This window comes from Myripristis murdjan, chromosome 12, assembly GCF_902150065.1.
Source record: "Myripristis murdjan chromosome 12, fMyrMur1.1, whole genome shotgun sequence".
Taxonomy (NCBI): Eukaryota; Metazoa; Chordata; class Actinopteri; order Holocentriformes; family Holocentridae; genus Myripristis; species Myripristis murdjan.
In genome coordinates this window covers 12,667,505-12,691,865 of record NC_043991.1, presented here as the reverse complement: position 1 = coordinate 12,691,865, position 24,361 = coordinate 12,667,505, and the positions used below count along the sequence as shown (strand labels likewise).

The window sequence follows — 24,361 nt, the reverse complement described above, 5'->3', positions numbered from 1 at the left end:
TTATCTCTTCTATTATTTTCTTCTCTTTTCTTTCTTACCGCTATTTTTTATTTTTCTTCTTCGTGCTACCGCTATTTTTATTTTTATTCTTCGTGACAGGGGTTCGCTTTGGCCTGGGGAGTCAAGTTCAGCATTCGCTTCAATGATATCTGGCGCCATCTAGCGTCGTGAATGTCTAGACCCCGAATATAAGACGACCCCCACTTTTTCAGTCTTATTTCAATGCAAAAAACACCGTCTTATATTCGGGCCAATACGGTACTTCTGCTGCTACTCCCAACAACTTGGTACAATTATGAAGCTACCCAGGCTTCCAAAGCCCAGCAGACAAACCAAAAACCTACTTGCAAACTGACACATATAGAACTCCATCAACATGAATAAACAAACAGCAGTGCTGCTGGAAAAAATCCTCCGGGAGACATTATATCATGCCACCTTTGCATCCACCATGTGGAACAAGAACATAAAAATAACTGGCTGGCTGATCCACTATCAGACATTTCTGGGAATCTGTGCTCTGCTAATTTGTACGCAATGTGACTACACAGTAACACACAACCTTATATAATGTCTCAATACCAAAATAAGGGTAAGGTAGTGCTGTTACACAAACGCATAAAAACAAAAGCACAAGATGGTCCCATGATGACTGCTTAGGGCAGATACAAAGACACATGCAAAGCAGGAGACAAGGATCAGAGAGCAATTGCAAAATCATTGTGAGCTTGTGCAGAATGTATGTTACCAAGCACAAACAAGTACTGTTACGTGCTTTTCAAATACTCTCCTGTAATTGATTGAATTTTGTGGCATTTACTGTATTGTTTCATGTGGCAAACTTTGACCTGGGAGCATTACGCACACAAAGCTATTGGGCAGAGAGACAGGCAGACACGGGAAGAAAAGAGAGCCAAGTAGACAGAGTTACAAAATCTAAGTGGGCAGGGAGACAGAGGCAGGCACGAAGATACAGAAGTTGACAGGAACACAAACATGTCTAGGTGCAAGTCACACAGAGAGACAGGTATGCAGAAATGAAAGTGATTATGAGGACAGACAGACAGACAGAAACGTAGGCAGACAAGTCATTACGGGGGTCAGACAGAGGCATGCACACAGACAGGTAGTTGTGGGAATGTTTGTTTTAGCTCTCCACAGGAGGCTGGTGCAGCGTGGCCTGCAGACCGGGCCTGTGTTTGTCGGATCACTCTGTCTCCACAGTATGAATGCATGTGTGTCTGTGCACGTGCACAAGCATACACACATATGCAAATGTTTCTCAAGTGTATGTGTCATGTCTGTGCCTCTATACCTTTCTTTGTATGTGCAGATGTGAAAATAATAACATCTGTGGGCAGCATGTGTGAGCACTGTGGGCCACCAACCTGCTGTTTGCGACCAACAGATCACCACACACACACACACACACACACACACCCATACCACTGTCCATTCCCCGTGACCAGTAGCAGTGACATCTGCTGCCATTCAAGCCAGGTGTGCATGTACACAATCTGAAAATCGACCTAATGAGGGCTGACAAAACCTTGGAACGCCTCAGCCCCAGCTCAGCATTAAATCACATGGGAAGTTACACTCCCAACCTACAATGATGACATGAAAAAATGTAGAAATATCGTTCTAAAGAAGACAAAACCTGTAACAAGCCACATTGCTTCCAATAGATATGATGAGCTGTATAAGCTGGCTCTAAATTCTAAATGTCACATACATCAAAGAAGAGAAAAATTCAGTCTACCTAATGCCAATGATGTTTCACTATCCTGCAGTTCCATGAATACTATTTCGTGTTTTACAAAGGAAAGACCCTACAACTGCTGATGTTACTAAAAGACAGAGTATTTCCCTTAGATCCTTGTTGAACTGAGCATGTCAGAAAGCCAGCAGTAGCAGCTTTTACATGCCATCTGTTGACCTGCAAGTTACTGATCCTGCTGTGGCCATTTTCCAGTGCAGTCGCTTTGGACTACTGTTGTTCCCATTTTATGTTAATCTACAATTCAAAATGCTTTTTGTAAAGGTTTCACTAGCTAATAGGTTAGTTTCAAGTGCCCTGGTTTCCTGATAAGATAAGGTGCGTCACTTTGCAACATTTGATTGTTTAATTTAGATTTCAGATTTTCATTCTTCAAAGGCTTAAATATTCGATAATGTTATGGTGCTGAGCAATAGCAGTAAGCTATTACTGTTGATTTGATTTTAATAAGTTATTGGCCAATGCACTCACAGCTGGCATGCATGTAACTAAGGCTAAATTAGTTGTTACTTGGTTTAAGCATAAGTTACCCCAGTGGGTTTAACACACCTCAATATGACAGTGTTATTAAATGTTTCTACCAACTGAGCTACACAGGACCATGATTCAATGATCAAACTTTGTTCTGTTACTTTGTTCTTCTGCAGGACAAATTTGCAGTGGACTTGAACGCTAATGGAGACTGAAAAAAAAAAAAAACAAAAACAAAAGACACTTGAATTACACTGCAATGTGATTCATTGAGCACATAAAATTGAGCGGGAGAACACCAGCAGTGGTTTCTACTACACTACAGTTTAAAAAAAAAAAAACAAAAAACCTAACAGCATGTTCTGTACACACCACTATGTTCAGGCTTACACTGTAAGCAGCCAGATAATGTGCAGAACCCACCACCACATGAAATCATGCAGGCCTGTTTGCATTCCCACAGCTGGACGTCACACTCCACAATCATAACAAATTCTAAGACCATTAGATCAGCCATTGACAGCTATCAGAGAGCAAGACATGTTAGTGTTGATATTCTCTACAGCACAAAATTTTATGTATAGACTACTAAATATTGATAACATCTAAAACCATTGTGCACATGACATACAGTCAAGTGCCAAAGGAGAAGTCATCATTAGGAGTCTAACAGTGTACGAAAGAACAACTGCATGCTCACTAGATTTCTGCTTGTAATAAGACATAAACATACATAATGTCTATTTGTTTGCAGGCTAAGCCATAGTTAGCCTTTGAGATACATTAAAGATAGAACAAAAAGTGCTGGCTGCCAGTATGTAACTTTCATAACATCGTCAAGATGAGATTCTAACAACTTGCTGGCACAGACTCAACGTCCAGTCAGAAATCAAATATTTTCTTTCGGTATCTGCCATACCTCCCTGCCTGAGCTCTGCACTCCATAATTAATGGAGCTAATGCCAAATGTGGGCCATGACAAGACAGCCTAATGAGTTGATTGGTTAATGGTTGCTTGTTAATTAGTCAGTATTCATAGTCAAGCTGGCACGTCCCGTTCTCAGCAGCCTGGCCCCTCGGTTACAAAGGCGACATATTTCAGAGTGCCTCCAGGCTGCTGATAGCGAAAGAATTGGTCCAATGTACCTACAGTTCTGTGTCCATGTGAATCTATACATCCGGACTTGGAGATGAATGCTGAGTACAGAGGGAAGGGCACAAAAGAACACACCAGCTAGGACATAACGTACATAGAGTGCATAGACACAGCACAAAGAGTCACAGATACCGAAGGTACACAAAACAAACTACTACTGACACATAATGATGGTATGTACACATTTTTAAAAGAGGCTGAAACTAAAAAAGGACACAAAAGGGCATGGGAAGATAAAGTATTAATAACAATGAGAGTAGCAAAACACATCTCAGGGCTTGACACTGTCATTTGCCAAGTGGCTGAATGCTGTTTTCTCATGAGTCTGAGCCAGAAAATATTGACCTGATTGGCACAGTGATCATAAAAAGGCCTTCTTTTGGTATTTTCTGAAATATTCTGACAGAGTGGTTTTTTTGTTGGAATACACATTCCTTTCTACAACTGAGCATGTGGAATACAGATACAGACAATCAACATCTCTCACTGCTGCTTTTGACAGTCAGATAGAACAGCACAAGGTTACATGAACTATTATAGTTAGACTGAGACTGAAAAGGTTTTTCAGCCCCTGTCATCGAACCACATGTAAAAAAAAAAAGAATAAATAAATAAATAAATAAAATGCACCTATTCAAGAGAGAAATGCATCAAACAAAAAGCAGAGGGAGAGGAAATATGGGAGAAGTGTGAAAAACATTCAGCCTCACAAGCTAAAGAAATGGTCATAGTTAAGTGAGGTTGTAGCCAAAGGCAACATTCTTCACAAAATACACAGAAAATTTCCTACTAATGCAGACAGCTGAGTGAAATCAGTTCACGGTGAAGTGGAATGGAAAAAAAGCAAAATCTAAAAGACCAAAATCTAAAATCTAAAATCCAAAAGCATCTGCACTTGTGGGCAAGTAGTTTCACTGTTCAGGCCAGCAACTTTGAAAAAAAAATAAAAAATAAATAAATAAATAAATAATGATAATGATGTAATTAAAATATAGCAAAATAAAATGTAAGTTAATACAAATACATTAAATTAAATTACATTAAATCCATATTTGAAATTTGTTTAATTTTCTGGTGAAATATAATTTTGTTACTGTCCTGATTCCAGTCATTATGAAGTCGGAGCCCAAACTATCCTAAACCAACAGCTACTATTAGTACGATGTCTCTCCTAATTAATGCATACCATATGTAGAGGATCATTATCAAGTCATCAAAATTCACGAGTGCACCTGACTTCACTCACACCTCATCATGCTAAGTAACACGTTAGGCATCCAAAACCCTCCCCTCTCTCTTCCTGTTCTGGGCGAGTTTGCCCAGTCTTGCTCTGAAGAGACTAAATAAAACATGAATCATCTGCTAGAGCCAGAGGTAGCTGCACGTGTGCTCCGAAATCCTCCCTGTGTGTCCGTTGGCTGTAGTACAAGCCTGGATTGCTTTGTGCTTCTGCAGTATTTTTCTATCCAACTTACTGTCCAGTGGCAAACAAAACAGTAACACTGCGATCCACTGTGAATAGAAAAAAATGTAAGAAACACAAAAATGCAGATTCCATTCCTGATTTTAATCTTAATGTGGGAACAACAAGGGCGCTGTTTTGACACAGCCCTATTTTTTCAGTGGACAGTTTCTCTTGAACTTTAAGTATATGAACTTACTGTCTCCACTTCAATGTAAATGACCGCAAAGAAGAAGAGGATGTAAGGGAAGAGAAGTGCAATGCCAGTGAGAGGAAGAGAGCAAGGCAGAGAGGCAGGGAGGGAGGGAAAGTGGTGTGGGAGGGTGAAAGGGATGAGAACATTGAATAAGTGGGAGAGGATAGGGGAGGAAAGGGCAAGAGTAACATCTTGTCACCACCTGGGACCGAGTTTGCTGCCCCGGGATGTTGCCTTTACATAACAACAGTGGACAAGGCTGCGGCTGAGAAAAAAACATAAAATAGAATAAAATAACACACTGTGCCTAACACGCAGGGGGGCTAACCATTTACAGCAGGGCTAAGACACCTCCGCTCTGCAGCCAACATGCTCACAGAGACACACGGAAGCATGCACACTGTGATTCTCTGGAAAACTGAATCTAAAAGACTAACTGTAATTTTTGAACACACACACATACACACACTCACACATGTCTACTAACAAGTAACACATGAGGACTGCTGGGACATAAAGTTGAATGACAAAAATAAATGGAGGCAAAATGGCATGTTTCCCCAACAACTAATCCGTCACATTCTCTACATCCAGGTTCAAATGTGCACTGTGGTTTCCACAGGACTCCCTCAACATTTGCTATAAAACACAAAGAACAGGCCAGGTGCTCATGACAAATCAGACTGTGAACATTCATTTAAGATGAAATTATCAGAGATCAACTGTACACCAGGTAGCTCATTCCCATTAAAGTGAAAACAGGCCATGCCAGGCCAGTATGAGTCCCAGAACATAACTGAATGTGGGGCTATGGAGTTCTAAAACCTGCTCACATTTTCTGACTTCTCTGCAACTCATGCAAAAGATAAAATAAAATAAAATGTGAAATTTCACTCAGTGATTTAAAGATGACTGCCACACACACAGCAGCACATTTAAATGTCAAGCCGCACTTACTTATATGAAAAGGCTGTGACCTTATTGTTGTTAACATCACCAATTTAACGCACAGCCAGTGTCCAGTGAAAGAGTCCCTTTACAAAAGTTGAAACTTGCAGGAAAATAATAATGGCCGTGTCCATCTTGAAGTCAGGGATATCAGGCATCAGGGACGGCCACATGGTCATAACTCTGACTGACTGCAAGTCATAGCATGCTGTGCTTCGAGTAAGACTTATAAATTAGTTACCATGAACCTGTAAGTGGTTAGAGCCACAGCTTGTTGAGCTTACACATACAGTATATACACACGGATATTACACATGTATTGACACACAGATCTGTTTTACTAGGGTTCGAACCTCGAAGGGATAAAACTCTATTGAGTTTCTCCTGGTTTATTACTTGTTGTCTTCTGCTCAGTAAATTTGCTGGCTTCTGCTCGTCTTCGGCTCAAACTGCCGTGAGCTGCACCGTGCTACAGACATGAAAGTTGGCCCAATAAATGGAAATGATGTGCAAAAGCTTCACAAGAAAAATGACTGCAATCGGCCAGATCATGGTGCTATAATTCATATTAAAAAAAAATAAACAAATAAATAAATAAATCCTGAATGGCCGGGACACCAGCACTGTGAGTCTGATTGACTTGAAATTTGAAACACAGAATGCGCTCTACAAAAAAGCAAATTGGACCATACATTTTTTGTACACACGCACACACACACACACACACACACACACACACACACACACACACACACACACACACACACACACACACACACAAACACACACACACACACAAACAAACAAGCAGCAGATAAAGACCATTCAGGCAAAACCAAAATAAACACAGCTCAACAGCAGCAGCGTTTCCCTTTCACACACAGCAAACACCAAATACCACACCGGACTCTCATCCATACAAAGCAAATGCAATCACAATCCACAACTGCTCTCTAACAAACGAGCTCTTCAGTCACAGCAAGCACCGACACCACTGATATCCAACAGCCATTTATTTTAACTAGTACGGAGCATCTTGCTGCAAAACTAGCTGGACATCACAGTTCTTTACACTTAGCCGACATACGTGGTGCTGTCACGATACCCAATCCAGTTATTTGGTCAGACTGACTGGACTGATATCGATGCATCCCTAATGGATTTGTATGAAATTCGGTTTGCACGATCTTGGGTCATGACTCAGTCAGCGCATAAAATTTGATAATGATTTAATTTAAGTGGCCATGGCTTATTACAATTTCTCGACATTTTACATTCTACACTTTAAAAAAAATCTGCGTGTCTCACAGAATTGATTTTTTTTTTCTGCACATCCACTGATGTGTATCAAAAGTTTGCCTTACTGCAACCTATGGTCAATTATGAAGTCCATCACTCTATATTTTTCATATATGAAAAATCAATTAACGTTTAGATCTCTAAAAATCTTCTTTTCAAGATTGCGGCTTAAATTTGGGCTGACTGAACTGCTTCCTTCCGTTGAGTGCAGAAGGGTACAAAACCATAAATCGGCAGTTGTGGCTATATGTATTTTTTATTCCTGTTTAATTTTATTCAATTTTTCTTTGATGTTCATAGTGCTGCTGTGTCAAATCAAATTTGCCCCATGGGGGGGGGTCAATAAAAAAAGATTTCAAGGGCCTCAGATCCACTCAGATGAGGATGGCTGTGATGTGGATGGCTTGATTTTTGTTTTGTGGTGAAATTTTTCCTTAAGTTACGGCTCCATTTATGTCCTGTTGAAAAATTCTTGTTAAAATGTAACCATCTGACCATAAATGATCAACCACAGTAGTAAACAGAAGTGTGAAACTTCTAAATCTAAATGCTTCTAAAACTTCAAAAAAAAAAAAAAAAAACTTCTTATGACACAAAAATAATTTCATTTGGTGGCACAATGTATCACAGCATATTACTAAGCTTGAAGCAACATTCAGACTAAATTTAACTATTTACCCCCTCCACTCCCCTGTCTGCTCGAAGCACCTCAGTATTGTGGACAGCTCCTGACAGGAGGGGCTTCTACCTGAGTCTTTCTGCTGCAGTTTGATCTTTCTGATGTTCCATCAAGTGAGAACAGGGGAACAGGGGAATGACTTTGTCCAGACCATCCGCACCAAGATGAGATTTTAATGTGGCCTTACCTTGGTAATGAGGGTGCGGTACTCCTCCACCTGGTGGTCGTTGTTATGGCAACCAGCCAGGAGCTGCCACACCTCCCCACGGAGAGCCTCGGGGACACCGCTCCGCACCAGCGCTGGCAGCTGCCTGGGACGCACTGATAAGTTCAAATGCCTGAGAAGAGAGGAGAGGAGAGGAGAGGAGAGGAGAGCAGAGAAGAGGAGAGGAGAGAGATGGATGGTTAAAGGACTAAATTTTCGCAATATTATTTCAATCAAACTTAAACCTTAAATTTATGGTAAATGTCTCTCATTACACAATACACACTCTTGCACATCTGCTTACAGTATCTACCCAAAACAATGAATTTTCTACTTTTTAGCACTGAGCCCAGATGGTGTTTAAATGGAAATGATGATTATCTGTGCAGATGGTCCCGTGGACAGAGATCACAACGTTCAAGTGTGTGTGCGTGTGTGTGTGTGTTTATATATGTGTGTGTGTGAAGGAAATATCACAGGTGTGAAATCTTATACAATAATTTACAGCTGTTTCTCAAAACCTGCAGTGTCACTCCAACAAAGGAATCTCTAAAGATCATGGTAGGGACACAAAACATGTGCCATGCAAACATTTTTGTACAGAAAATTGTTATGCTCTACTTAAAGGTGCCATATGTGGTTATAAGAGGTAAATTTTTAATTCAGAGAAGTAAAACAAAATCCTATTGTACATAAAAAAAAAAACATATTACATTGGTTATAGAAGCAACAAACAAACTATGCTCAGCAAAAAAAAAAAAAAGGGTCCACATGACACTGAAAAGTTACCAGTTCACTGTTGTTGTTTACAAGAGCAAGGCCAGCAATTTTGTTTATATGTACATATATATTCTAGGCTTCTGTTTAATTTAGACAGTTTTTTTCTTTTGCTTTGTTCAATTAATTTAAAAAAAATGTGTGTATAGCAGCAGGCTCTTCCAGTGTACACAAATATTTGTCAAAACTACACAAAGTAGCTTTAAGCCCAAAACTTTGTATTTGCAGTAAAAGTTTCAAACTTTTTCTTTTAAAATTCTACACCATTTAGCCATGTGAAAGCAGGGCAGGAAAACAACTCACAGAAAAAAATACAGTAGCACTACACTCAAACACCAAATTTAAAACTTTCCTTTGAAGCTCATCCCCATATTTAAAAATAAATCAACAGATCTTCTCAGAGAAAGGATTATGAAGCTGTAAATGAAGTAGATCTTATGAACTCGGGCATCTGCCGGGGCATGAAAAAGTGAGAGAGATAAAGTTAGAGATACAGTGAGAGGGAGAGAGGATCCTCAGAGGCACAGCTGTACCTACCTACCAACTACTGCATGATTGGAGCAGACAGGAAACTCCCTCAGTCCCTGATGATTCTCTTACTTTTTCCCTCTCTTAATTCATCCCCTCTATTTTCTGAGTTTGTTTTGTTTATTTGTTCCTAGCGTCAGGTTATGCAATGCATGGCATTTTCTGCTGGGACTAAGCAAGGAAACAAAGTATACTGTGAAAGTGTGTGTGTGTGTGTGTGTGTGTGTGTGTGTGTGTGTGTGTGTGATGTAAGTAATGCCAGGCCTGGTCCTCAGGGGCATAAGATTGTAAATGGCTCTCTGTGACTTGCCTCTTTTTTTCCTCACTGAGCTCTACATCCTACAACTCAACAGTCTCTCTCTCTCTCTCTCTCTCTCTCTCTCTCTCTCTCTCTCTCTCTCACTCTCTCTCTCACTCTCTCTCTCACTCTCTCTCTCTCTCTCTCTCACTCACACACACACACACACACACACAAAGCCTGGTTTTATAAACAGGCTAGTCTTGTGATCCCTTTATTTACCATTTCTTGCCAGTTAAATAAGGCAAATATCCCCAAAACATACTTTTATGATCCTGCCATCATCTGATATTCTCAAGAGACACCAAGAACACTAACCAGGGACAGCATCTAATAAATAATGATGAAATGAAAATTGCCCCGTTCATATCAAGGTTTAATTATCACACAATATAAACATTAGCATTTAAAGGTACACAAAAAAACTAAAAACTAAAAAAAATAAAACCTAGGTTGGGATGTAGTATTGTACAAATGACTTATATTCAACCGCATTCCCTTGTCTGCATGTGTTCTCTCAGGCACCTTATATCACCCTCTGTTCATTTCTTGGAGTCAGAGTGGGAAGAAAAAAACAGATCAAAACACCGATGTCAAACACCTTTCTGCCTAAATCGTGTCTGTGTGTCTGTAAATGTATGTAAACTGCAGGGTTTGTGAGAGAGAAAATGTGAGTATCATCTGTGTACTTCTCTGCACTTCATACATGTGCCCTGACTCAAGTAGCTGAAGATGCTCTTTATTAACTTCACTTCAAAGCACAGCGGCCACCAAGTTATGACTAATTAAAGTCAAGGCAATTTTCATTCAGTTCATCACAAGCTTTTGATTAAAAACAATTGGAGTAATGGAAGAAGGAAGTCATCTTAATAGGCTGCTTATCAGGAACTCCCGCCTGCCTCGCTCTGCTTCATATGTATCAGTATTTCCACCGCACACATAAATCAACTGTGTGTGTGTGTGTGTGTGTGTGTGTGTGTGTGTGTGTGTGTGTGTGTGTGTGTGTGTGTGTGTGTGTGTGAAGCCATGCATGAGTATGAGCGGCTGTGTAATAATCAGAGAAAAGAAGAAAAAACCCTCACCACTTGGATAACAAGTCTCCCCAGGTCTCCAGGATCTTCTCTGCACACTCCTTGGAAACATCACCTGACCCACTGAGCAACGGCTCATCATTATCTGGACCAATCACACACACACACACACACACACACAGACAAACACATGCAAACGCATACATACATGCACAAACACAAAGGGAAACTGGTTAGATGCATCATTTGGACTGTCTTTTTAAAGCTACTGTAGGCAAGATTTTCTCAATACAATTTTATCATGTGCAGTGAAAGGTATTTGGTGGGTGTTAATGGTGTTAATTTTGGACACTGCCTGCAGACATCCTGACTATTCTTTGCAAGATTTAAATGTGCCAGTCTCACCACAGAAATTTTTGGCAATGTGCATTGTACCTGTAAATCTACACTGTATAAAGAAGAGAATAACTAAGCAGGCAACAAGACAATGACAAATTTCAGGTTCTAGCTATATAATTTAGGAAACCAGGCTATACATTAATCCACCCAAACATCCTGTATGACTAAGTGCCTACTGCAGGCTATGGGTGATGATCTGAACCCCTAACCCAGACAAAAACACCTGAATCAGTAAATCAGAATATTCAGCTACAGGACAGAGTAATGAGTCCAGACAGTGAGACCAAACTGAACCAAAAGGTCAGTAGACCAAAGACAAACACAAAGCACATCCAGCACTACATCCATTGTGCTCTCTCCCTTTCATTCTCTCTCTCTCTGTCTCTGTCTCTCTCTCTCTCTCTGACACACACACACACACACACACACACACACACACACACACAACCACTGCTGGTTAAGTTATGTTTCAAGATACACAGAGTTCTGTAACATTGTGTTTGATCTCCCACAGGACTTTGGTTACTGCGGGGTACAAACCTATTTCTGGTGGGCCCAAAAGGACTGAGTGTTAGTTTTTTGGATAAAATATCAGTAACTGGGTCAGGGGATGAAAATGTTTAAAAGCTAAATATCTGAAAGTACACAGAACGATTTGGCGGGGTTATATGCTAATTAAACTATGTAAATTTCATGCTCCTGGGCAGGACTACTTTTATTGTTATGTTTTGGAAGGGCACACGAATGAATGGGGTCAGTCCTGAGCACAGACAGTGCTACCGTACAGCTTTTGGAGAGGCTTGGGCAGAAACATGAGACCCAGTGATTTATATTATTGTATCGCTTAAGTGTGCAGGTTGGAGGCTGTTTGGGTGTTTGACAGGATGAAGTACACCATGAGCAGCTCATATACTTAAAATTAGTGCAAGCTGTGCCCCTCAGAATTGAATGAAAACAATTTAGGATGCATTTGCCTGTCTATGTACCTGAGATCAAGTACCCTACAGCTCTGGGGCTGCCATTCAGACCACACAACTTTATAATGAGATCCGATGTTACATGGCTTTTCCTGCATAAATTTATTCATTTTGAAGGCAGACCACCCTTCCTTTGATTTGCCCAGCTCCCCTACACACACACACACACACACACACACACACACACACACACACACACACACACATAGCCAGGCTGATGCTGGCTTTGTGAGGAAGAAAGTCTGGTGTTAGAAGGCTACAGTATCACACACGTTTCAAGCTTTTTAAGGCCTGGAGTTGTTAACGCAGTCTGGAATAACATTATCATAGCAAACTAACTGCAATTCTGAAACTAATGAGTGGGTTTTACATTTGTCGTTCAGGTAAGCAACATATGTAGTGTGTAACTAAGTTAAAATTACTCGACCAAGCCTCATACAAACAAAAAGCCTCATACATTAGTGATGCAGCGACACAAACAGTTCATTCGGAGCCCACCTTGTAGCAGAGTCTGCCATTTCACCACATTTTCAAACTTAAGCTCAGAGACAAACTAATCCAAATAATCCAAAAGGAGCCCTGTGAGAATTAAATCCACTGTTTCCGTCATATATGGTTTTCAGCCGGTGGCTGACAACTAACACTTGCTCAGTAGAACATTTACACCATGCTGTGTGTCCGATTTGTGTGTTTACACAGTGTTTTCTTACAACACCATCAAGCAGTCAAAATTGCATACTGCATCTTTTTCAACAAGGTGTAGTCAGTCACTCACTGTTCATTACACGGAGAGATCTAGAGCCGGTGCTCTTACGTTGCACTGCTATAAAGGGGACTAATGTTTTAATAGTTGCTGAAAGCATGTTGTAGTATGAATGATGGGTTATTTCCTTCTTTGATAAAGCAAGAGTGTGACTGGAAAGAAGGCACAAGAGAGGCAGAATACTGTGGATGTTAGATGGAAGTTGGGAGGGAAAGAGGGAAAATAAAAAGAGGGTTAGCAGGTAGACAAGTCAGCCATGTTGAGACTTGTATTGGACTTAGCCTATATTAAACTTCCACATTATTTAACATTGCAGAGTATAATTAATTTTACTAATTTATTATGAGTTAGATTTTCAAACATAAAACTTGAATATATGGTACAGTACTGACTTCCTCATTACATACTCTTGCCAATGTGCTCTTTCTCAGCACATCTGCTTACAGTATCTACTCAAGACAATGAATTTTCTCTTTTTTAGCATTGGTCCCAGATGGTGTCTAAATGGGAATGTCATTATCTGTGCAGATGGTCCCATGGACAGAGATCATGACATTCTCACACATACACAGTGTGTGAGAGAGAGGAAGTATCACAAGGCTGTGAAATATGATCACAAAATATTTTACATCAGTTTTTAAAAACTTAGTTTTATGCCTGTTAAATGGTCTTTGTAAGGCACACAAACGTGAACACAAGCACCTGAACTAAGCAAGCCGTTTGCTTACATAGCAACAGCATGTAGACTGACTCTCAGTCTGATTGGTTCAGATTTTTTGCACATGGGGGGAACAAAGGCAACATTATGCTGGTGAGGGAAATTTAAACATGGCTATTGTGGAGTAACGTGTACTATCCAGCCAAAAGAAGTTTTGAAAATAGGATAGTACAAAACAATTCCGCCAGATTCTCTTTATATCTGCCACCACTGCCATTTGTTTACACAGGAACATAAGAAATCATGCCGTCTTCATCATTGGCAGTCTTTATTAGAGACTTTCATTTAGTGCCCCAACCTGAAATGTGACATGATAACAGATGTTTGCAGCACTTTACAAATTTTCAGCTGCACTTTTTACTATGCATGAACACAGGCAACAGCCATTGTGTCCCCCCTCTATGTTTGCACAAGCGTTCCCTGTGTAGACTATGCAACGAGCCTCACTCCCACGAGGGAATCTCCAAAGACCGTGGGAGGGATGCAAGTCAGCAAAGAAAGTGTTTGGAAACATGGGGAAAAATGTGCCAGACAATCATTTTTGTGCAGGAAATAATCATACTCTACTTATGCCCAAATTCTTCTTCATTTGTAAACTTTCACATATGGGGCAGTCTAGGCTGCACAGCATGCCTAAGAAGCTTCCTGCAACATCATGAATGTGGGAGCGCTGTATTTCTTGTCCCCTCTCTTCTGAGCACATTTACATCAAAAATGCCATTTTTAACTTTGAAGATTAAAAAGAATCGCCAGCATCCAGCAGAATCACCTTCCTCCTCGTCATCCTCAGGTGGTGAGGGAACCATGGTGCCGGTCCCAGTGGGCAGGATGCCAGGGCTGGCTGTGGTCTTCCTCTTCTCTCTCTCTGTCTCACTCTCCAAACTCACCACTTCATACAGCGTGTCTGAGGCAGGACTCTTGCGCTCCTTACGCTCCATCTGAAGTGAGACACATTGAGAATACATCAGTTACTGAATGTGAAAGGCAACCGTCTTTCATCCAACCATTATCTATTTAAAAAGCAGTAAAGCTGTTAAGTTTTGGCAAGAGACCATCATTAGACACACTGAAGACCACAATGGCAGACAAATTACTAAAAACAGACTAAAGCAATTATTAGTCTTCTTCAGATCAACTGATAAAACATTTACATTTCCTTTCAAAACAACAGAGTTGTACGTTTAAAAAAAAAAACAAAAAAAACTATGCTGCATCAAAAAGAGTGAATGTTCAGCTTCACTGCAGTTTGCTAACTTTTTGAAGCACGTTGTGCCATTTGGTCTCTGAAAGATGTTATCCCAGATATACTTTACTTGCTTACTACTATTTACTAGGTCACAGCTGCTCTGTGTGAGTATTTACCAACGATACTCAAATAAAGAAAGATGATTCATTACAAGCTGTGTCAGTGGTACAAATGATAATAACCTTGCTGTCTCCTTTGCCTAACCCAAATAAAATCAGTTTCCTCCTGTTTTTAATTTAGTTTGTCAGAATGTTGGGAAGAGCTATGGCTTATTTAAAAACAAGCGCAAAAATGAGCATAGGACATAAGAATCAGATCATAATCTGTACTCAGGTAGGTCTTCTCCCATTAGAGTGAACAGTTAAGACCTGCTACTTGCAGAAAATCACTTGGAGTTGGCCCATCTGGCCTCTGAAACATCATTGGTATTACAGAGGCCATTTTGTGTCCTATACTGTAATTATCAGGGATGTGCATTTATATTGTGTCAACACATTCGTCGACACATGCACAAGTCAACTCTAAAACAACAAGACACACACAGCATCAGCTGAGCTCAACCCCACAAGTGTTTTGTCCAACTCATACTAGAAACAACCATGTATTTTTCAATTCCTACTTGCTACACAACTCTTTCATCTATTTTAACACACCATGTCATTTTACGGCAAAACAACACTGTAAAAAATACTGAATTCCAAAGGGTTAATTGCAGGCTTTATTTAATTCCGGATGAGAAACGTCGCAGTGATGTACCTGTCGCAGTTTCAGATAGAAGGTCTCGGTGTAGCTGCGCTTGCTGAAGGGCCAGAACAGCCTGTCGTTTGGCGAACACACTCTGACCCTCGTCTCGAGCAGAAACCGGACTGGCTCCTCAACCTCCGTAATCACTAGGTCTACTGCCGTCGTCATGTACATGAATTTATCTATGAAAAAAAAACAAAAAAACAATAGCAAATACATTATTGTTAACGTACGATGCAGTCCCTCCTTCTGTGTAATTTTGAAAATGATGGCATACCATCATTTCCCAGTTTTACTTAAGTACTATTGGTAGTGTAAAAGGTACCGCATGACACATTGACAGACAACAAGGTTAACACCCTGCTTGGACCGATTAGTGTAATTCTGAAAATGCCAGAACACAAAATCAAGTCAGTTGGGAAAAATCTAATTAACAGTTTCTGAGTTAAAGAAAAAAAAACAAAACAAATGGAAGGAGATAAGCCCGTAGTCCCACACACCTCAGTTTTCTTGTCAAAGAAAAAAATGTTCATGTATCTCCTCAAACACTGCAGTCATTGTCCCGTAAATGAGATTTTCTTTCTAAAGTACAGGCATTAACAAAGAACAGTCTCCACACTAATTTGGTGCAGCTATAATCTTATCATACAAGGTTTTGGAACAACTACTGCTGTTCCAAAACATACAGTAACACCCACTGCTAAGGTTTGGCACGTACCGGTGTGGCGCTTTGTGTGCCTCTCACCTTCTTTTTCCTTCTATCTTTTCACTCTCACAGGGCTCAGACAGCTGGTTTATCCCCAAACTCCAAACAAGTAGTCCTCACCATTCATCTCCAGCGTACAGCCTCATTTCACCAGTCTATGGATTTCAAGCTTTCTCCATCTAATCAGCTGCATCAGGCAGCCCATTTTCAAGACGAACTCTCTTGAGTTTTTCACTCTCATTGTCAATACTTGTTTTACCAGTTGTACCGACACTCTGATATTCTGCACCCCTGCACGAAAAATCTTGTAAGTCTTTCCATTTTTGTGTCCTTGGGGAAAGGACGAGGTAAGTTTGTAGTAACCTATACACTACTGATATAGGTTGTGAACACTGTTAAGCACACTAGGTTAGAGATGAGGGCCTCTTGCTGTGATTTTTTTGTTTCTGCTCTTTGTTCTGTAAGAAGAAGCAAAACACTGGTGGAGTGAGGATCCAATTTGTTTTATTTGTTATGTTTGTTTTGACATCACCATCAGTCTTTTCCCCTCTATGTCAAACCTGCTGTGTCAGATGGTAAACCTTGTTGCAAATAGTGCACAATATATATTCCTTCACTGGCGCCCTGTAAATAAATATTCTTGACTCTGTCTTATATTTCTTTATAAGTTCCACTGGTTCATTTATTCTTCATTTCTGCCAAGGGCTGATATCATAATATGAGACTGGATAATATCTGGGATTTTGGATATTGTAATATCGTGATATCACATATGGCAGAGTTGTCTTTTCCTAGTTTTAAAGGCTGCATTACGGCAAAGGGCTTCTGTTCTTGCAATTCTGTGATTTGTCCCTACCTTCTTGGTCATCATACACATTACTATTTTTTTTTTCTATTTTTTTTTCATTTATTTTAATTATTTCAAACATGTAAAAGGAAATAAAACATAAAAGAGAAAATGAAATAGTTTCCAACAATGAACAGCTCAGCACAAAAGAAATGATCAAAATACATAAATATTTGAAAAGGAGTACGGAGAGGTCCGACCCTTTCTCCATCAGTCAATGATTGGTAATTATTCAGCTGTTTTTTACAGATTTGATATTTTTAATTTTGTTTAAATAGAAGGCAATTGATAGAATCTTGCATAATCGTGTATTTATATATTTATCATAGACATATTAAGTAATGACTCTATTCTATATTTAAATATATGATATCATGTCGTATACAATACGTAAATACACCCATATACGCATAACCAACTATTTACATATTACAATTAATGATTACATATATAAAAAATGTTAATATCCAGGTATTCGGTCAAAAAAAATGCAATATTTGATTTTGTCCATATTGCCCAGCCCTATTTCTGCTGGGTCTGTGTTACTGTCTCTTGTAAAACCACAGAGAGCACACCAAGGTCGCAACACCCACAAAGTATTAAAGACAAGCAAATTTTCCCTTTGGTGACTACACCACATGGTGTGTAAGAAATATGGAGTCCAAAAATTTATTTTTAAGGACAATACAAAATGTGTTGTAATTTAGTTGCTTGGCCTTGAGAACGGCATGTACCAAAACATATCCACCGATTAAAGAAAATAACATATGCACTTTACTTGACTGTCTCACATTCAGCCTCTTTTTTCATCCCAAGTGCAGGCCACTGTTATATATTTTTCTGTGACTGAGTGTTCTTTTGGGGAGCCAAAGCACCTTTGGGATGAATAAACAGAAGACACTTTACCCCAAAATGCGGACACTATTTTTCACTGTAGGGACAATAAAAAAAAAAAAAAAACACCCTGTTTGCAGAGAAAGGAAAACTATAACACCCAGTGCCTTGATCATCTAGAAACAGAGATCTTGTTCTTCTGACCACACAAACCAGAGACCCAACAACATTCATGGTGGTTTTATGCAGTCAGTGACAAGAAAACGGCAATGTCAAGGCAAACTCCCACTTGTCAAACTGCACCCTGAGACAAAATAAACGTTACCACATCAGGTACCTCAGCCACAGAGGTACACAGATAACTTGGATGCTGCTAAAAACAGGCTTCAGTTTGGTGCTGTTTAGAGGATCGTCCTCTGTTCATCATGACAGTTAACACCAAGGAAAAAACCAGTTGTTTCTGTTGTTTTTCTTTTAATGTGACATTAATAAATTAGTCTCTGTATTAAGTATTTAAGACTGACTCCTTCAGCCCTCTCAATAAATGATGATATATCTTATTTCAATTAAAGAATTGATTGAATCAGAGACTATGATATAATGATGTAGTGGTGCAACCTAATTATTTTGGCTGGTAAAAAATATGTCTGGCATGTCAATTCTGTGATCTACCCGCAATCTACCTGCCTATCAACTGTCATAAGCCACAAATTTTAAAAGCTTTTCATAATTGTGTATTTATATATTCATGTATTAATAATTATGTTTGTATATAGACAGGTTCCATCTATAAGATATTTCTCTTGGCAATGTGTTTTTACTGACTAAATATGATATAAATGAATACATATCCGAAAAAAAATGAAGCACATGACCGAGGAGAAATACTGATCTTTTTTTGGCTGTTACCTTTTGGCGTCTCCTCATTAACAGCCTGGAACTGAGGCGTGTTCGGGTTCCAACTTCCTGTGATAATGTAAGACTTCCCGTCGGAGCTCTTCCCCATTGACTCCTGGAGGGGTGCAAACCAAAGGAAGTTAGAACATGCAACACACACACACACAGACATAAATACACACACTAACACACACAAAGCATCAACCTACCAGGTCTAGCAGGTGCATGTCACTGTTCTTCACATTTTTCCCTGGGCTCAGCAAGAGACCGAAGCACCTGGAGAATAAACATACAAAACCACACACACACAAACACAAGCACAAGCATACAGGGAGAAAAGAGAAAAGAGTGGGGTCAATAAGCGCATAAGACAGATAAGACGAAAAAAAAGAAAAAGTGAGAGAAAAAGCGGGAACTACAGACAGGATGATAAATCTCCCTTCAGAGTAAAACCAGTTGTAAAATCTTACACATATATTACCGCAAATAGCTTCCTGGATTGATCTTGTCTAAGACAGACCAGAACATGGGGAACATTAAACACAGCACTTCATGAAAATCCATTCCCAATCCTCACCACGTCTGGGCCCATTCTACAATAACAAACCACCACCAACTGGAAGTTCACGAGAGGGTGATGGACCGTTTGAACTTCAACAGCTTTATTCAAGCACGGAAAATTAACAGGCTCAGAGGCCGACTCACATCAATCACCATCTCACGCCTGAGCCGGAACACTTAAACCCGCCGCAGACAGACAGACAGACGGATGTAAAGATATTTCTCCCGTGTGTGTTTATCAAGTATGGTTGAGTAACACATTTGTTATGAATTCCTGGTCAGAGGTTTTAAGCGGAGACATCTCAGCTGCTGCAAATGGAATGATCTCAGGTTTATCTGACAGATGTATGATAAATTCTGCCTCTCACTCTCCTGTTAATAGGTTCGTGCTTTCTTTAACCTCTCTTTTTTCATCCTTACTTCAGCTGTTTATCATGAGGGTTATCTGACCGTAAGAGATGCCAAACAGCTCTTAAGTATTATGTAAAACATTGTGAAACACTATTTCCCAATATTTATGACATCATTAACACCATCTACCATGCTGGATTTTCTGTTTTGCTTGGCTCTTTAACCCCCTGCTGCCATGACCACAAGTGACCTATTCTGACGTCTTGTATTACTACAATAGTAGTAGTAGTAGTAAAAGTACTACTACTACTGCTACTAACAACAATGACATTAATAATAATAATAATCATAATCTTTGTTCCATCTTTGTTACAAGGGCACATTCAAAATGAATTCAATTAAAAGTAAAATGGAAACATGTGTTCCTGACTTTTTTTTTACAGTAAACAACTAAGCCGCCGACCCGATCTCAGGATACACACAGTTACAGCATCATGGTTTTAACACTAGAGCATTCAGTAAAGCTTGTAGGAAACACTGACATAACCTACAGACATGATGAGGAAAACTGTCTTGACCTATATATATGGAGAGGCCAGGCTAAGAGGAAAAAGACACAAACACATAACAGGGTATGAAGTTTTCCACACATTTTAGATCACTGGTGAACTGAGCATTGACTCTGACATCTAATACCACGTGTTAATGCTATGTCTCCTGACACATTTCTGCTGCAATTAACAGCACATAAACCAAAAAAAAAAACAAAAAACTATTAAAGGAAACAAAAACAAGATGTTCGATACCATGTTCATCTCTGTACATCCAATGGTTCAGTTCCATTTCATGTTAGCTTATCATAAAAACTTGAAGTCAATTACACCATGTAAATAAGACAGCTTCAGGTTTATTTTTTTACTCTGACAGAGGCAGGCTAATGACTCCCATAGACTTCAAGTCTTTATGCTAAGCTAACACAAAATGCTACTCATGCACAGAGGTGGAAATGGCATCAAACATCGTGTCTCCTTATCTGGGCAAGTCAGAATAAAGCTATTTTACTGAAAACAATGGAGCATTCCCTTAAGTGTGTACTGATACCAATTACAACAGAAAATCATCTAGCATGATAGCACTCAGGCAGCCTGTGTGTATCTAAGCTGTCCGATCTCCAAGTCTGTCTTTTCTGTTAGCTGCCAAATGCACAGAACTTCATTACAGGTAACAAGGTCAGCCAACACCAGCAGCGACTGTTCATGAATCTTTAAATATCCATGCCAAAATCTACAAATGTCACACCAAAGATGAATATCCCTTTTACAAAAAAGACACCCTTTTCCATGTGACCCCATTAAGAGGTTTATGTGACATGAGACAGTCAGAGATAGTGAACTTTCAGTAAAAACAGGTTCTATCTGTAGTTCCGGTCGGCCTGAAGAACTGGGGCGATCACAGGATGCTGTAATAGTTCAGTCATGAGACGCCTATGTTAACAATACATCATCATCACATCCTGACTCCTGCTATACGATCACAGACCTCCTTCCGAACTCATTATATCGGAATGTCAAACTACAGATAAAATGTAAAAAATCAGGACGGCACACCACACCGCCATCAGAAATATTTCCTTTTCCTCTTCCTGACGAGGCTCTGACAGGTTTTGTCACCGAGCATCTATGAATTAGGTTTGTTTTCATCTGTGATTCCAGGCTGCCTTAAAGCAGGCTAATCACTGATCGGATATGACTTTTATCTGGCCATCAAAATGAAACCGGATTTTTTTTTTTTTTTTTTAAAGACATGCTGTGATCCCAATTCTAGTGCATCTCACACTGTAACTGGGACATCCAGTACTAGTCTGAAAAAAAAAAGTCTGTCTGTGTGTGTGTTTTTGTGCAAAGAAGTAACTACTTATATTTACTCAGATTCTTGAGTGGCTGACTGGCTTTTTGTGCACTTTCCAGTTTGTTTCAGGAGTACGTTTTCTTCACTTTTATTTCAGTAAAGTTTTACTGTACTATTGTATTCAGCCACATTTGAAATCACATCTGTTATTGAGTACAAATGTTGCGGGTTGCCCACAGGCATCAAAAACTGAACCAACATGCCCTCTCTCCAACTTTGGAGCTGCATAACAATCAGTCAGCAAAGAAGAGTAATTTGTAGTGTTTTGGCACTTCATTTTGTAATTTCCAGATCAAAAAGATCACATCTAGCAATGTTCTCTCTTTTTTAAAAGTAACACAGTACAATTTTCTCTAAGGACATTTTGAATGACTGATATTTTTCAACAGATTTTCACACTAGCGCTTTAACTAATACTTAATGAAAAATGTCAGCAATGTAACAATACTTCAAACATGAATAGGACACTGTAGTGTGTTTTCCACCACTGGTGTGTGTGTGTGTGTGTGTGTCTGTGTGTGTGTGTGTGTGTGTGTGTGTGTGTGTGGCATTTTACCTCTCAATGGCCAGTTCCTTATTGGAGGTCTGCTGGACGTAAATAACAATTTTCTTGTCCATTCCTGCACGCAGCTTGAAGCTCTGCTTGTCTTTGTCTTTTGCCACAGCACTGAATGTGAAAAAAAGCAAATTATGTTTCTTGAATGCTTCTCAACAAAAAGACCATAAATTAAAAAAAAAAAAAGCAGACGAATGCAGCAGTAAAAAGTTCAACAAAGGTAGGCCTAGTGAAATTATGTATCAGATACTTTTAAAACAGTGACCACAAATTATACTGTAAGAGAGCTAGACTCACATGTTAAACATTTACATTTAAAATTAGCCATGAAATTGAAGTCAAGACATTTTGGGTAGCAGTGAATCACATGTTGAGGAGCACCATTGTCATAATCATTACAGGTATGTATTACTGGGGATCTTTCAGGTTTATCTGTCATGTTCACAAAATTGTTCACGCAGAAACCTAAGTTATATGGACAGTATTTCCTCAACCCAAGTAATTTAATTAGAATATAATTTTTTTGACATGTGCAAAGTAATTCCAACTGCTGGGAACTGTCTCATCTGCCGGAAATATAAATATAATAAAGTCTAAGTCATGTTCACCAATGGCCACTTTCCCAGGTCATCCATAAGACTGTAAAAATGAAAACTGTCTGGGTTGGAACCACTTTTGCCATTTTGACTTTTAACCTTTTAACAGGCAGCCGTCAAATTTTTCCTGCAGCTTTTGATTTTGTCAATGAACAGGTGGATTCAAGCTTCTTTTAGTTTTTCAAACATTTGTTTGGACAACTTGTGGTTACGAGGCTTTCAAACATGGAGGTGTTCAACAATCCTTTAAAGATTTAATCTTTACAACAAAAAAGTTTTATTAGCCACAGAACAGTTGTTTTTTGCTACCGCCATGTTTCTGTCCCTCCAAGAAACTCGCTCTGTCATCTAATGTACCTCCCACGTGGGGCAAACATGCAAAGGAAGAATATATTTACTCCAACCAGAAAGAAACTGTCAGGTTAAGTGTTTACATGGTTATTAGGTGCTGACATTTTCCTATTGAACAGATTATCAAAAGCTTTATACCACACCTCTCAACTCGATTAAAAATTCCCTCTGATTAGATCAGTTTGGGCCAATCTCCTCTGATTGAGGTGGTCATATGGGGGATTTTATTCTGATTGGACCATTTTTCGGATTATTAGTGGAATATTAGGGTCTGTGTAAACGTAACTAATAACAGCAACTAGACAACACCAATGGTATTCATCCCCAATAAGCCTGTCTGATTAGCTGACAAAAAATAGACATATGACCTGTTTCCCTCAGGTCCCTATGTCATACTGCAGGTATGTACTGTGTTATAGTGCCATTTTCCAGACAGGAGTGGCTGAGGAGACAGCAGGAAGGACGACCAGGATTAAGACAGAAACAGTAATCAACATTCTCTAATCCTTCAGCGATATAAATTCCTGAGAAACTTGAAAATGGCCTTTAGTTAAGAGATTCCTGAGTTAAAAATAATACATTAATCATTATGAAATATATTGCAAACATTTGGAACATGTCATGAGTTTAAGCAGGCCTAAGTCCAGAGAAACATGTCCCTTTGCAAGTAAGAAGCTAATGCGCCAGAGAGAGCCAATTCAACTGGAATATCAGCCTTAGTCATGGTCTTGTAATCATATTGTAAATATAGTCTACTGGCTAGTGATAAACAGGCTTGTTTGAAGTCTACTAGGAGAAGAAGACAGATTCAATAATAATTCACATTTCATTGATATCGTATCTTTATTTCCACAGTGCATCTGTTCCATATCTGCATAGATAACAGTGTGTGTGTGTACTTGCGTGTGAAAGCTGCATGCTTGGAAGTCAGCAAACTAAAAATAATCAACCAACAACTAATGAGGAGGAAATATGTGCTGTCTAAAAATAATCACAGGCAATTTTTTTTTGTTTGTTTTCCAAATAAGCTGTGTATTTGGGGCTGTCTGTGAACTCACGGAAATGACTGAGTAAATG

General features: G+C 39.4%; 1 protein-coding gene across 2 annotated transcripts in view; it reads right to left on the bottom strand.

Annotated features, from left to right (window-relative positions):
- Window positions 1-24,361, bottom strand: part of rabgap1 (RAB GTPase activating protein 1) — a 107,965-nt gene that overhangs the window by 52,754 nt on the left and 30,850 nt on the right. For both annotated transcript variants that reach the window (XM_030065518.1, XM_030065519.1), the window contains 7 exons: window positions 22,338-22,448; window positions 19,171-19,237; window positions 18,974-19,076; window positions 15,690-15,859; window positions 14,457-14,625; window positions 10,882-10,975; window positions 8,179-8,329 (listed from right to left, as the gene is read on the bottom strand). In XM_030065518.1, coding sequence (XP_029921378.1) covers window positions 8,179-8,329; window positions 10,882-10,975; window positions 14,457-14,625; window positions 15,690-15,859; window positions 18,974-19,076; window positions 19,171-19,237; window positions 22,338-22,448 — 865 coding nt within the window. The remainder of the gene's footprint in view (window positions 1-8,178; window positions 8,330-10,881; window positions 10,976-14,456; window positions 14,626-15,689; window positions 15,860-18,973; window positions 19,077-19,170; window positions 19,238-22,337; window positions 22,449-24,361) is intronic.